This window comes from Crotalus tigris, unplaced genomic scaffold (genome assembly GCF_016545835.1).
Source record: "Crotalus tigris isolate CLP2741 ecotype Arizona unplaced genomic scaffold, ASM1654583v1 scf7180000020955.813331, whole genome shotgun sequence".
NCBI lineage: Eukaryota > Metazoa > Chordata > Lepidosauria > Squamata > Viperidae > Crotalus > Crotalus tigris.
The window spans coordinates 280806-295412 of record NW_024098276.1 but is presented as its reverse complement, the minus strand read 5'-3'; the positions used below and the strand labels follow the sequence as shown (position 1 = coordinate 295412).

Here is a 14607-nt window from a genome sequence, read left to right as displayed (position 1 = left end):
TTAAGCTGTAGCAAGCCAACATTATTTGACTGATGAAATATCCTTTCAGCCTTCCAAGTCACATGTTAAGTCACCACTGGAGAAGTTTGCTATAAAAAGGACATATGGCATTGACAAATTAAAAACACATTTATTAAAAATATGGTTTTAAATATGTTATTCCTGTTTTGCTGTAACTTACCACAGGAAGCAGAGGTGTAGGAGGAAGAACAGGTAGCACCTGCACTTCTTCGTCATCTGGGGATCTGCCCATGGGTATTGGACTAGGAGGCCGCTCAACAGGAGGAGCCACAGCAGGGTTGTTGTTGTTGTCATCCTCAGTTGTCTCAGGAATTTGATTTATAGTTTCTACACTGATCAACTCCTCAGTTGCAGGAGAAGGTAGTTCATTGTCGTTAGCATCTGATGAAGGCTCATCAGAAAGAGGAACTGTAGAAGGTACTGAAACTGGATCCTCAATATTGCCATTAGTGTTCATATTTCCATTATCAACATCTGCCAAGGTACCGATGAAATCTTGCGAGTTACTTGGCTCATAAAAAGGGGCACTTTCTATTCCTCCTGCCAAGGTATTAAAGCGCTGGTATAAGAGTTTTTGAATATTTGGTCCACTGGGGCCCTCTGGCTCTGTGATAGAACTTCGCTTCTTCAAAGGCCTAGGAGCATTGGCAAGTTTCCTGCGAAGAGCTTCAAGATCAGCATCACTTTGGTAACGAAGGGGTGAATGAACAATAGGAGTGAGCTTTGTTGGACTGAGAGGACGAGGAATGTTTTCTACATTACTGTTATCACCAGAGGATGGAGTGACTTCCTGCTCTTGATCTTTTTCATTCGTATCATTTGGTGCTTGAGACTGTGATGTACTGGCAGGCAAAGATCCTTGAAGGAAGGGAAGTGGTGAAGGAGATGTTGAGCCAGACTGTACAACAGGTTTCCCATAGACTGAGAAGAGAAGGCAAGAGAGGGACAGTTAAAAGTAAAATAGAATTATATATAATTTTAAATGAAAAAAAATCAAAATTACTTATGCCAGTGGTTGACTTTGTAACATTTTCCAATATACATATATAACTCTCCAATCCCTTCTAAAATCTTCAGAAATTGAAGTATCCTGAAGAGAAAGAAATTATAAGGCCAAACATGTCTGATTATTTCCCATGTTTGATTTATTTTAGCCCCCTGCAACAGGCACATAAACAGAAATAAGACATATTTTAAACAGGAATCACAACAAACAATCACACCAAAGGTTAAGTGCTTTTTAGAAGTGTGAATGAGAGAAATTAAAAAATTAATCATTTATTTTCTCCCCTTGAGGGTCAAGATATATTTTAATCCTAGTTCTATTATCATTCTAGATCTTCCTTTTTATCCTCTTTTAAACTAAACTAAGTCTCACCAAGGCTTTTTATATATACAGAGACATTAAAATGTCCTTTTATTTCATATATTCATACACTGAAATAAGAACAAACTCCAGTCCCTACTAGCACTAATAGAGCCAATCTAGTGGTTAAGGCAGGCGTCTTCAAACTTGGCCCTTTTATGACTTGTGGACTTCAACTCCCAGAATTCCTCAGCCAGGCACGCTGGCTAAGGAATTCCGGGAGTTGAAGTCCACAAGTCATAAAAGAGCCAAGTTTGAAGACCCTTGGGTTAAGACACCAGGCTCGAAAGCAGGAGACTTGAGTTCTAGTCCCACCTCAGGCATAAAAGCCAGCTGGGTGACTTTCTCTCTTAGCCAAACTCACCTCACACAGTTGTGTGGATATGTTTGCTGCTTTGAGTTATTTGTAAAAATAATAAAGGTGAGATACAAATAAATTTAAAAATGTTACTTAGTTTGAAAATGTCTACAAGGAAACAATCAAGCTCAGAGAGAACCAAGGACCCCACTATATACAGACATACATGCATATCTTCTTATCTCTTTTTGATATACTTCTCAGAATCACTGTCCACAATTATTAAACTGTTAAACAAACCAAGTCTGATTCCTAAAGGGTTGCAACTTCTAAAGCATAGCCAAAAAAAGTAGCATAAAATTATTCTACCTGCTTTAACTGACTTATTTAGCGTACTATACACAGCTTGTTGATAGTTCTTTGGTGGAGTTGCTTGCTGCAGATAGACTGAATATATGGAACTCGAATTCACAGTTTGAGGCCCTTTCCTAGGAGACTGGGGTCTTGAACCTTTTTCAGCTAAGAAAGGCCTAATGGCCACTGTTAAAGGGAGATCAGGCCTGCTATCACCGCCTGGAAATAATGGTGCATTAGAAGGTTGGTATGTTGGACTTGGAGGCACAGATATTCTCTGCTGTATCTGCTGTGAAGAACCTGGTTGGTGAATGCCACTTGTGGGTGGTAAAGGAATAGGTCTTTGCCGGTTCACTGCTGTAGAACTAGGCCTTGGCAGGCTGCCATCTTTTCGTCTTTCCAAGGAATTAGTGGAGCCTGGTCCTGAAGGAACAGAGCTTGGATAGGTCCCATAGTTTTGAGGCAATTGTTTATTTACACCAGGAATAGTTGGTGGCATTTTGCCCACATCAAGACTCTAGGAAAAAAACGTTTTAAAAGCCTGGTTAGACTGCTCTATTCCACACTGAAAACTAGGTAACTGAAATATAAATCTAATGACAAGATGCATAAAATTTTGCCAAGGAGCTCCATAGTATAACATTTTAACAAATGAGTTGTATAGAGATTCTGTAGCAAGTTGTACAAGCAATGAAATTTTTAATATTATGTGAAGCAAAAGGGAGGGAGGGAGGCAGGGTGGGAGGGGAAGGAAGGAAGGAAGGAAGGAAGGAAGGAAGGAAGGAAGGAAAAACCCACCAGTTTATCAGTACTTCCTAATCCTGAAGATGACAAAGGTTGACTGGATATAGTTCCTTGTTTTAAACTTGCATCCATGTTTGATTCCTTCCAGTCTGTATTAGAGAGTTGTGGTGGTTTTACCACAGCAGTTTGTTTAAGTGCAGGCCATGTTCCATCATTAGCTTGAAAGAAAGGAAAATATTTCATTAAAGATCTGCTTGTAGAATAAATCAAATAGATCTAGAAAAAAATTACCGGTACATTAAGGAAATAAAAGTAATAATAGAGAAGTCAAAAACAGGTGTACTTTTAATTCTAAAGGTTCATTATTTATGCACTGTTCTATTCCATACCATGATCAAATTACAAGAGGTTATAAACATATTCATGTCAAAATAACTACCTATTTAAAATGGCTACATTCAGAAGACACAGTTTCTGAAGCATATTAATAGCTGATAAAAAGCAATTCTATCATAATCAGCTATACACATTGAAATTCTCTCCTAGGGTCATTTCTTGAAAGGGGCAAAATAGTTAATGCATTTATAATCAGTGCTTTTGCCCAATGAATTGCGCAATTTTTGCTTGCTTAAGGGTGCAATTTAAATAAGGCCATGACATTAATTCTACAGTTAGAAATTACTTACAACAGAATTATCAAAATATTTAATGGCATTAAAAATGTCTAAGCATATTAAGTTCATTAAGAATTTCTGCTTTAAATTTCTACCTATTTTTAGTTCAATAGGCTAAAAGCAGAGCTCCCTAATTTTTTTAATCATGATTTTGTGTTGAGAAGAGAAAAAAGAAAAAAATTCCGTTCATGGAATCTAAATTGAATCTAATAAAATAGTAATTGCAAGAATTTTTAAAGGATTTCCCCAAAATGTAATTAATTACATGTAATACAATACTCATGTAGGAGTAGCAAGTCATGGTGTAGTCAAATATAAAAGACTCTCCTTTTTAATTGTAAATGTTTAGGAGAGGATTTCAACAACTAATAGCATGTGATAGAATTGTTGTAGGCTATCTGCTCCAAATAACCCTTTAATATCCTTTAATTTAGTATTATTATTAAATAATGTTAATTAAACTGAATTTAAGTTGATTCATATAATTTTTCGGGTTCATTGTTACAAATTACAGTTGTGAATTGGTCCTTTGTCAGTCTTAGGATGTTATTAGAAGAGCCATGAAGGCCCAGCTCTTTACTCAGACCTTTGGGGGAAGGAGAGAATGAGACCTCTTGCTTCGTTCCATCTGTCTGTCACACTTGCCATGTTTAACTTCTATCTTTATCTTTTATCAGTTTTACTGTAATGTCTTTGATTGTTGTGAGTGCCCGAATCAGCATCATGCAAGTTTAATAACTTATTATATTACTAAGGAGAAAAAAGACTGATTGTGCAAAGAAGCAGAAGAAACAGTAGATCCTTATACTCAGCTTGTGCAAGACACACACACACACAGATTGAAAGGTATGTTTGGAGTAAACATTCTATTCTAAAAACAAGCAACTCCCATATTCACCGTTGCTCACAAACGTATTCATGCTACTGTACATGAATTCCAGGAAAACATTCTGCTGAAGATGAAACTTAGAATATACCATTCTGTGTCTTAATTTAACTTATTTAAATTAAAGCTGCAATAAGCCACACTTTTTAGTTAATAAATGAGAATGTAGCATTACTGCAGAGAAATTCTATACCATTAAAATATGTATTTTCTTATAGTTTTGATAAATTAACAATAACTACATTTCTCTCCCATACACATGCACGAGCATGATTTTCAATGTCATTAAATATCCATTTTGTGATCCTCTACTCAATCACCCAATGTTTATATTATCAATTACTAAATAATCTTATTTTAATTAAATATCTTCTCAGAAATATAAACCTTTCAAGAAGCTGACTAGAATGCAAAAAATGGAATAACAATATATTAAAATCTATATTAGAATTTTAAATGTTATAGATTTATCTTTAAATTTAGCATGCTGAAAAGTAATCAGTTGTGAATAAAATGACTTGATTTTTGATTGGAGAATTAAAATCATTGAAGGATATATTTGGTTTAAATATATTATGATTTGTAAAACATACATTTCCAAAACTGATTAGTTTTGTTTCTTGGATACCATGTAGAGCTGTATTCAGGTCTGACATCAAGGTCTGATACTGTCCATGACCACCTATTACCATCATCTAGTAGTACAAAGAATCAGAAAATCAACTTTCTCTACCCACTCAACCCCCCCCACCCCACCATTACAACAACAACCACATTGACTTCATGCCTGCTTGCCTAATATGAGGAAATGTTGTGGTTTTTAAATCATAGCTGACGCAGCAGCCAAAATGTGTTCCATATTTAAAGAACTTTTTTCACATGTAAAAAAATCCCATGTAGGATTATAAGCCATCTTGAAATCAATTTCTGGAGGCAAATACTGTATATGAATGTATATAAGAAATATAAATACATTATGCTGACAAGATTGCTTTAATTTAGACACATATCTAAAAAAAGTGACCTCAAATCTATAGCTTAAAATCTGTCTTGGAAAGTTTCATAGTCAATTTAATATCAGAATATATATTAAAATGTAGAATAGAGACAAGGCAGAATTCTGGCTTTTTTACCTATTAGCAAAACACAAGAGCAGAATACCTACTGCAAAAAATGACTGAATGTTAAAAGATGAATCGAGTCAGTTATTTCTGCATTCTATAAGCTACAGAGCATAATATCCAATATATTCAAATACAAGCGGTATACTGGTGTAGTTCTAGGTTTTAATTTAATTATATGAAAAAAATTAAAGTAATAGTTATGAGATTTTTTTCCTCATTTTCATAATGTCAAACTTGACTCCATAGTTGCCTGCGCCTGCCTTCGCTTGCAGTTTGCCAGTGATAGGAGGAGGGTGGTGAATTCCCAAGGGAAGGGGGAGGCTGTGGAATGCACGAGAGCCTTCTGTTGCCAGCAAGACGTTATCCGCCAAGGTCAAGTTATGAAGAATGTTTGAGTGGCACAGTTTCCCCCAAAACAAAAGAACTGAACTCAATTGGTAAACTATAAACTGTGAGTGGCCTGGAGGGGAAAAAGAGGTTTTACCTATGTGGGCATTTGCAGGAAACTCCCAGAACTGACTTTGCTTCTGCTGTGCCTAGATGGATTTTTCAATAAAGCTACACTCTTGGTCATCCTAAAGAGCCTGTTATGTGTCAATGGGACGATTGACACATAACAGGTGAGACATATGCACATAGTCACACAGAATAAACCTAAGACAACGCAGTTTCAAAGCCTCTTCAGTTTGAAAAATAGTTTGCCCTATTGGTGCCCAGTTATATGGCAACAGATGGCCAACCTTAAAAAGTTAAAACTTGGTTATTACTAGATTAGAAGACACCATCAGAAATTCTAATGGTTATAACTAGATTAAGAAGTTGAGAAAATATCCTAGAAGACAGTGACAGAACCCTTTTGCACTGCTTCCAAAAAAACTCAAATTTTATTTGAAAACTTTATTTTTCTTTGCCCTTGGTATGGGTGACCTGCTTTCTGAAACTACCAGTGGAATTCATAACTGAGATCAAGAATGGAAGTGTGAACTTTCTTTTATTCCTGATTTAATTATTTTTTTTAAAAAAATCCCCAAACTATTCTAGTTAGAAAGACATCTAGGGTTTACAAAAATATTAGTTTAAAACATTCCTAAAATTATATCATTTGTTTAGCTTGAACACAGCAGAGAATATAAGTAAAGGTAGGATGAACAATGCATGTCTATGGAGATCTCAATCATCCAGGTCCCAAAAGTGTCTCAAAAGTGCTTTTTCAAAAGGCAACTGGCCTTTTTTTCCTTGAGGAAGAAGAACAAAACATTTTGTTTCCTTCTTCCTCAAGGAAAAAACAGTCCACTTGCCTTTTGAAAAAGCACTTTTTGAGATGAACAACACATGCATTCATGTTTCTTTGGAAACAGAGATTACCCCAGTATTTTGAAAGTTGAATCACAGTTAATGTTAACAAGCTATTCTGTTTCTTCTAGATATATAAAGAGAGTATTAAAATTTGCTAATCACTGAAATGTCTGAATCATTCTTTTTTCTTTCCTCCTCCCAAAAACTCATATACACATTTATCTAAAATACACAGTTGGATATTACAAAACCTCTAAACATTCTTTTCTGTTTAACATGTATCTGTATATAAAATTTCACATATCCATATTAAAATTAGAATTTCTTAATTTGTCAATAATTTACAAATTCACAATGCAAAATTTTAGAACAAATAGGTGCTGAGTGAATATCGTGTGTAGCAGATTGAAGAGATAAGAGAATACAATACAATTATAATGTTTAAATCAGAAATCTTCCATAGTCCTGGAGTTTGTCTACCATACCTATAGTTTGTACAGTAAATAACTAGATATACTCACAAATAAAAAGAAAAGAAAGAACAGGTTATGGATAAAAATTCAAAAATAAATGATAAGTGATAGGTAAAAAGAAAAAAAAAACAATCCCACCCCAGAAATTACACGAACAAAAATGTGACATTTGATATATTCTGAATAAACCTGTTTTATATACTTAATATATAATCTTTACAGAAATTGTTTTTGATTTGCTGGAGAAAAAAGTTAACTTTCAAAAAAAAGCTTATGTATAAATATAGACATAATTGAAGATCAATCTTACTGTTTTTGAAAAAAATATTCATCTTATAACTTTTTAATTCTATGCTTCTTGCAATTAACTTTTCATAGCAGAATTGCATAATACTGCACATCTAGAAAATCCATAGGGATACCAAATAGAAATATGAGACAGAGATATTTATCTCAAGATTATTAAAATCAAAGAAAGTTGCAGGAGCCATTTTGTTTTATTTCAATATTTTATCCCATGAGATAGAGGGCCATCTCAAAGAAATACTCCTTTATCATCTCCCTCTGCACAAAACAAATAGAATCAATAAGAGCTACTTACCAGATTTCGACCTTCCATGAGTTGTGCTAGTAGTAATTGTGAGGGACTGTGGTTTTACTGGGTCAAGTGGTACAGCATAGTTGTTGGAGCTAGGAACCTGAATGTATGGCCCAACTGCTGCAACTCTGCCTGAAGCATTCAATGATGACTGTGGGGAGGACGTTCCATTTATTCGGTTTAACTAAAAAAATAACAAATCAAAAGTTGGGTTAATATGCATTTTTAAAAATAAACAAAAGCTAGAATTGCTTCATTGAAGCTCAAAAGTAATTAGTGCCATCTACTCCACTTCCTTCATCTCAATCTTATTGGATAGCATGTTTTTAGCAATGATTTTATGATAAAGGCAGGCACATCTTTAGAATTTCTATTTCTTAATATTAATGCCTTCAATTCTGGAAATCTTAAATCATTCACTGTCTACTTCAATATAAAAAGAATGATCAGACATTATCTCAGATATGATCCATTTTCTTCATTTGAAAATTTGAAGAAACTGTAGCCTTTCATATGTTATAAAAGCACGCCTGACAGATTTCTCTCATGATTGCCACAACAGCTGAAGGTTCTGCAAATTGTGGTTCAGCAAGATATAGTTCATGGATATCAAACTCGATTACATCACATGACGTATCACATTTTTTGCCTTTGCGGAGTGGGGGTGGGAGTAGTTTGCGCGTGATACATCCCGCCTGCGGGCCACCAGTTTGTCACCCCTGATAGAGATGGTCAGAGGTTTCCCGCTCACATTCTATTGATTTTAAGCAACAAGAATGTGGCTAGAAATATTAATAGATAGCTGATAGGAAAATCAAGAGAGAAGGAGGAGATCATTTTTCCTTTGGCAAGATGGATGGCAAGTACGTTTAATAAAAAAGTAAATACAATATCTATTTTACTGTTCTAATTATAAGAGCATTCTGTGCAAGAATTAGTACTTTTCAGATTAGAGCATTCTCTCTAAGTTGTCATGTATTTCACAGTATTGCAACTATTGCAATCTTTTATGTAATACTGAAAATAAACACCAGATTTGCCAGCGTATATAACACATTTTAATCACACATGTGGTATGAATAGGTATTTTAAAAAGTTATACATTTCTCACTAACTTAAGAATATTTCCAGATATTAGAATGCTACAGCTGTATAAAAATGGAATTTCATTGGGCTTTACAGAATTCACTGAAATGTGGCCCTTTTAATAATTTATCTTACAGGGATGTTTTCTTTTTGACGTGCCTCAACTTTTTTCTTGTACAGGCGCTCACGTAGCTCATTGATTCGTTTGTCCATCATAGCCACTTCCATGTTACGTTTGTTCAAAAGTTCTTTCTGTTGCTGAAGTTTAGTATTCTGTTCTTGATTAAGCCTGTTGCGAATCTATTTAAAAAAAATAATTATTATCATTCAAAGTTGACCCAAATTTATTCACAGATCTTTAATGTGAAAAGAATTAAGATCCAGCAGACAAGATCTAAACATGCATGTATGAAATTTGTTTCATTTAAAAAAAAATGAAATGACAGTAGTTCATGTGTATCTCAGAAATTTCTGAAACTCAGTGGTTTGGTAAGAGACTGTTGTTTAAGACACCCAAACCTAAACCTTCTTTTTCAGGAACTGAGAGAAAAGTAAGGGGATTTCATTCATTTAAAGTGTATCTATGCAGGGGGATTCAATCCCATCAGATGGTCTGCCCACTGCAGACCAATTTTTACAGAGCTAGAAATCTATGTCTGATGTACAAAGACCAAAAAGGGGCGTTGACTTACCTGAACGCCTTTTCTCAGCACGGAGATGGATAATCCACGCAGTGGGTTGAGACTGTATTCCTGGCCAATCAGATCAGTCAGCCAAAGTTGCCACGCCCCGTCTTGGACCATGATCCTTTAGTCTTGACTCGAGCGCAGCCATTGACTGACAGTAAGACGTTTTGGCTCCACTAAATATACCCTATTATTCTAGTCTATAAGGGTGGGTGTGGATTATCCATCTCCGTGCTGAGAAAAGGCGTTCAGGTAAGTCAACGCCCCTTCTCCAGCACTGGAGATGGATAATCCACGCAGTGGGACATACCAAAGCCTATTGTCCCTTGGGTTGGGGAATAGACTGGTCCCGTGTGCAACTTTGGTCTAGCACCTGCTGGAGAACCCTCCTACCGAAGGAGGCCTCTGCAGAGGAGTACCTGTCGATTTTGTAATGACGAATGAATGGAGAGGGCGAGGCCCAAGTGGCTGCCCTGCATACCTCTTCAATAGAAGCCTGCATGGCCCATGCTGCTGAGGTGGCAGCACTCCTTGTGGAATGGGCTGTGATATGCTTGGGGACTTGCAAGGACTCCGCCTGGTATGCCCCCGTGATGCATGCCCTAATCCACCTACCGATGGTAGAGGACGAGACCTTCCGGCCCCTAGTAGCAGGGTGGAAGGATATGAAAAGCGCTTCCGAGCGTCGGAATTCCGCTGTGCGTGAAATGTAATGTCTTAGTGCCCTGCGTACGTCCAAGGTGTGCCATTGTTGTTCCAGGGGATGAGCTGGGTTTGGACAGAAGTCTGGTAGGACTATTTCCTGTGATCTGTGAAAAAGGGAGTTGACCTTTGGAATGAATGAAGGGTCTATTCTTAGGACTACCTTGTCCCTGTGAAAATGGCACAGGTCCTTCCTCATTGAGAGAGAAGCTAACTCGGATATCCGCCGAGCTGACGTGATGGCTACCAAGAATGCTACCTTATGGGTCAGATAGCGAATGTCACATGTTTTGAGTGGTTCGAAGGGCGCTCTGGTAAGAGCTTGTAGTACTCGTGGTAGTTCCCACGATGGATACCTGTGCACGGTTGGCGGTCTGATGTTTGCAGCCCCCTTGAGGAAGGATCGTATTAAGGGATGCTTGCCCAAGGATTCACCGGGGCTGGCAGAAAGTATAGTTGAGAGGGCGGCGATTTGCCTGCGCAGTGTGTTTGGCGAGAGGTCCCTCTCTAGGCCATCTAGTAAAAATTCTAGGATCTTGGGAATTGTGATCCCTTCGAGTAACAATTCCTGTTTAGAGCACCATGATTGGAAGCTTCTCCACGTGGCCTCGTAGATACGGTTCGTGGAGGGGCGCCTTGATGCCTGTATGACCCTAATTACACCCTGTGAGCAAGCCCCCTTGGCTAAAATTGACCGTTCAAGAGCCAGACGGCTAGTTGTAGCCATTGTGGCTCTGGGTGGGAGATCTCCCCCTGCTTGAGGGAGATCCTCTCCGGAGGAATCCGCCATGGATTCGTGCGGGAGAGACTCCTCAAGTCTGCGAACCAAGGTCTCCTTGGCCAATAAGGGGCCACAAGGATTACCTCGGCCCTTTCCCGCAGAATCTTGCGTACTACCGCCGGAAGGAGAGGTAAGGGTGGAAACGCGTACAGGAGCCCCCTTGGCCATGGGCTCCGTAACGCGTCCGTCTGCTCTGCTCCCTTGGATGGGAATCGGGAGAAGAAGCGAGTTAGGTGGGCATTGGAAGGAGAGGCAAAAAGGTCCACCTGGGGAAGCCCGAAGCGGTGACAGACCTCCCTGAAGATCCTCGGGTGTAGTTGCCACTCCGAGTGATCTATTGTTGATCTGCTCAACAGATCTGCTTGGATGTTTGCCTCCCCCGATATGTGGTCGGCCTTTATGGAGGCCAGATTTTGTTCCGCCCAGGCCCCCAGTAGGAGGGCCTCGGCCGAGAGCGAGCGAGAGTGTGTGCCCCCCTGACGGTTTATGTGGGCCTTGGCTGTCACGTTGTCCGTCAGGACCAGTACGTGCCTGCCTTTTATGCTGCTGTGAAAATGCCTTAACACTAGGTGAATAGCCCGCAGCTCGAGCCAGTTTATGTTGTGTCGGAGATCCACCGCTGACCAGCGGCCCTGTGTCCACTTGGTCCCCAAGTGGCCTCCCCAGCCGAATAAGCTTGCATCTGTTGTGACTACTACTCTGTCTGGTTCCCTGAAGGGGGACCCCCTGAGGAGAGCTGGAGATAGCCACCACCTGAGGGAGTGTCGTACTCTCAGAGATATGCCTACCCTCTTCCGGGATGCACTGATTTGTTGTCTCTGAAACGGGAGCATGAACCATTGCAGTTCTCTTGAGTGCAGCCTTGCCCAAGGAACTATTGCTATGGTCGATATCATCTTCCCTAGCAGCTGGGAGAGGCAGACCAGCGTCACTGACTGCCCGCGGCTTACCTGTTTTACGGCTTTCTTTATGCTGCTGAGGCGTTCCTGTGATAGGTACACCTTGCATTCCTTTGTGTCTATGACCGCTCCCAGGTGGAGTATTCTCGTAGTTGGGGTTAGATGGCTCTTTGGAAAGTTCACCGAGAAGCCGTGGTCCTGCAGCATTTTTATCACTAACTTTAGGTCCGCCCGAGACTGCTGGGCGGACGATGACTGGATTAGAATATCGTCCAGGTAGCACTGGACTCTGACTGGTACGTTTCTTAGTTGTGCTGCCAGAACCGCCAGAATCTTGGTGAACACCCTGGGCGCTGATGACAGGCCGAATGGAAGTGCCCTGTATTGAAAATGGTGCCCCCTGTAGGCAAACCGTAGAAAGCGGCGGTGAGCCAGAGAGATAGGGATGTGCAAGTATGCCTCCGTGAGGTCGATCGATGCCAGAAAATCCCCTTTCCTTACGCTTCCAAGGATGGAGCGTAGTGTCTGCATTTTGAATTTGCGGTATTTTATGTAGAAATTTAGCCTTTTCAAATCCAAAACGGCTCTCCAACCCCCTGAGGGTTTTGGGACCGCGAAGAGGATAGAATAAAACCCCTGGTCTCTCTGGTTCATAGGCACCGGCTCTACGGCCCGTATGTTTAGAAGGTGCTGAACGGCCTCGTTCATGAGCCTTCTCTTTGTTGGGTTTGTGGGACAGGGGCACGGGCGGAAGCGGTTCGGGGGCTTTGAGAGAAATTCTAGAGATAGACCATGACGTATGGTGTTCCTGACCCATACGTCCGTGGTGGTCTCTTCCCACTGGGGAGCAAACCCTGCTAGTCTGCCCCCTATGGGAAGGTCTGGGCGGGAGTCATCTGGTACGGCGGAAGGGGCGGTTGTTCCCCCGAAAGGGCCGTCTTCCCTGTGTTTGCCTATGTCTTGTGTTCTGTCTGTCCCCCTGTCTTTCCCTATCCTGTCTAGCTTGGAAGGGTTGGGAATTTTGAAAGTAGTTGACCCTGGCTTCCGTACGAAAGGATTGTTTCCTTCCCCAGGAGCCGGGTCTCTTGTCCTGCCTTTTAAGCATGTGTTTAAGGACCTTGCGCTTGTCCTTGTTCTCTGTCAGGTATGGCGTTAGTGCCTCACCAAACAGCTTTGCCCCTTGGTACGGAGCCGAAGCCAATTTCCACTTGGATTTGGTATCCGCCTGCCAGTTCTTTAGCCAGAGGATGCGCCTGCTCGTGTTGTTTGCCGCCATTGCCTTGGCTGAAAACATGGTCGCTAAAAGTGTTGCGTCCGACGCATATTCCGTGGCCGCTACCATTTTGCTGAGTTCCTGGTGAGTGCGTATATCCTCCATGGGAACCCGGCCCTGTAACTCACGGAGCCAACAAAGTGTGGCTCTGGAGAAAAAGGACGCAGAGGTAGACGCCCTGGTAGCCCAAGCTATTGCCTGGTGCGTTCTCCTGTAGTTGGACTCACTCTTTCGGTCCTCGGCTTTAAGAGCCTCAGCAAAATCTCCTGATATGGCCGTGTCCGATATCAGGGGACCTATGGGTTCGTCCACCACCGGCACCTCCAATGTTCCCTCTAGCTCCCTTGCTACGTTAAATAGCTTCCTCTCCGCATTGCTAGGAAGCGGTAGGGAGGTTGGCGCTGCCCACTGTTTCCTTATTGTGTTTAGGAACATGGTCGGGCATGGTATGCGGTGTTGAGTGGTTACCTTTTCGGCGAACGTCGGCTCAGCCTCCGTGTCAACTGTGACAGGCTCCGCTGGTGTCCCATGCCCCAGATGGGCTGTGGCCTCAGCCTTGCGCAGAATAGTAACAAAAAGAGAAGGGTTAAACAGGCCGCTGAAGGACGGCCCTTGAGGTGAGGTGTCCTCCTCCTCCTCAGACATTTGAATCCCTTGTGACGTACCTGGCTGGTCCAGGTAAGCTTCCTCAGAGACCGACGAGTCTGAGATGGAGGAGAGGTCCTGATGGTCCTCCGTTTCCTCCCGATGCCTCGTTCTAAGTCCTAGAGGCTTGGCTTTTGAAGTTTGAGCCCTGGCCTCAAATGCACGGTCCACTGCCTGTGCTATTAGGGTAGCTAGCAGATCCCCCGTCAATGCAGGAGGAGTGACCATTGCCTGCGACCCTGCAGGTGCTGTGGTTAGCATGGTCCTCGGGGTTTCCTGTAACCTCCGTGGGGAGGGGGATCGGGAGAGCGATGAGAATTCGCCTATCCCACCCTCTGTTTGGGACTGTGATGAGTTCCCTAATGACCAAATGGCCCGTGGGGATGAAGGGAGACCCAGCGGTAGATCAGGACCTATTCCCCCATTCTGCCTATTTTCAATTCTGGCCCTTTTCTGGGCTCTGTCGAACTCTTTTTCTAGGGCTTGGTGTCTTCTGATTGCCTGTTTGTCAGCCTTCTTTGATGACTTCCTTGCAGCCTTTCTAGGGGCTGCAGAGGATTCCGAATCCTCTGAAGCAGGTGCTCCAGAGGATGAAGGCGGGGCTCCAGTGGAGGGAATGATTGCTTCCTCCATTCTCCACTAACGCTGGGCCGCGATAGGGGGGACCCAGGTAGTAGGAGAGCTCCAACTTTGAGTAAGGA

At 41.2% G+C, this 14607-nt stretch overlaps 1 protein-coding gene across 6 annotated transcripts in view; it reads right to left on the bottom strand.

Moving 5' to 3' along the window:
- PPP1R13B (protein phosphatase 1 regulatory subunit 13B) overlaps positions 1 to 14607 on the bottom strand; it is a 65400-nt gene that overhangs the window by 6557 nt on the left and 44236 nt on the right. For 3 of the 6 annotated variants that reach the window (XM_039368946.1, XM_039368942.1, XM_039368948.1), the window contains exons 8-13: positions 9056 to 9220; positions 7838 to 8018; positions 4937 to 5038; positions 2838 to 3001; positions 2055 to 2556; positions 182 to 942 (exon numbers count right to left, since the gene is read on the bottom strand). In XM_039368946.1, coding sequence (XP_039224880.1) covers positions 182 to 942; positions 2055 to 2556; positions 2838 to 3001; positions 4937 to 5038; positions 7838 to 8018; positions 9056 to 9220 — 1875 coding nt within the window. The remainder of the gene's footprint in view (positions 1 to 181; positions 943 to 2054; positions 2557 to 2837; positions 3002 to 4936; positions 5039 to 7837; positions 8019 to 9055; positions 9221 to 14607) is intronic. The other 3 variants (XM_039368943.1, XM_039368947.1, XM_039368945.1) reach the window with 3 other exon arrangements.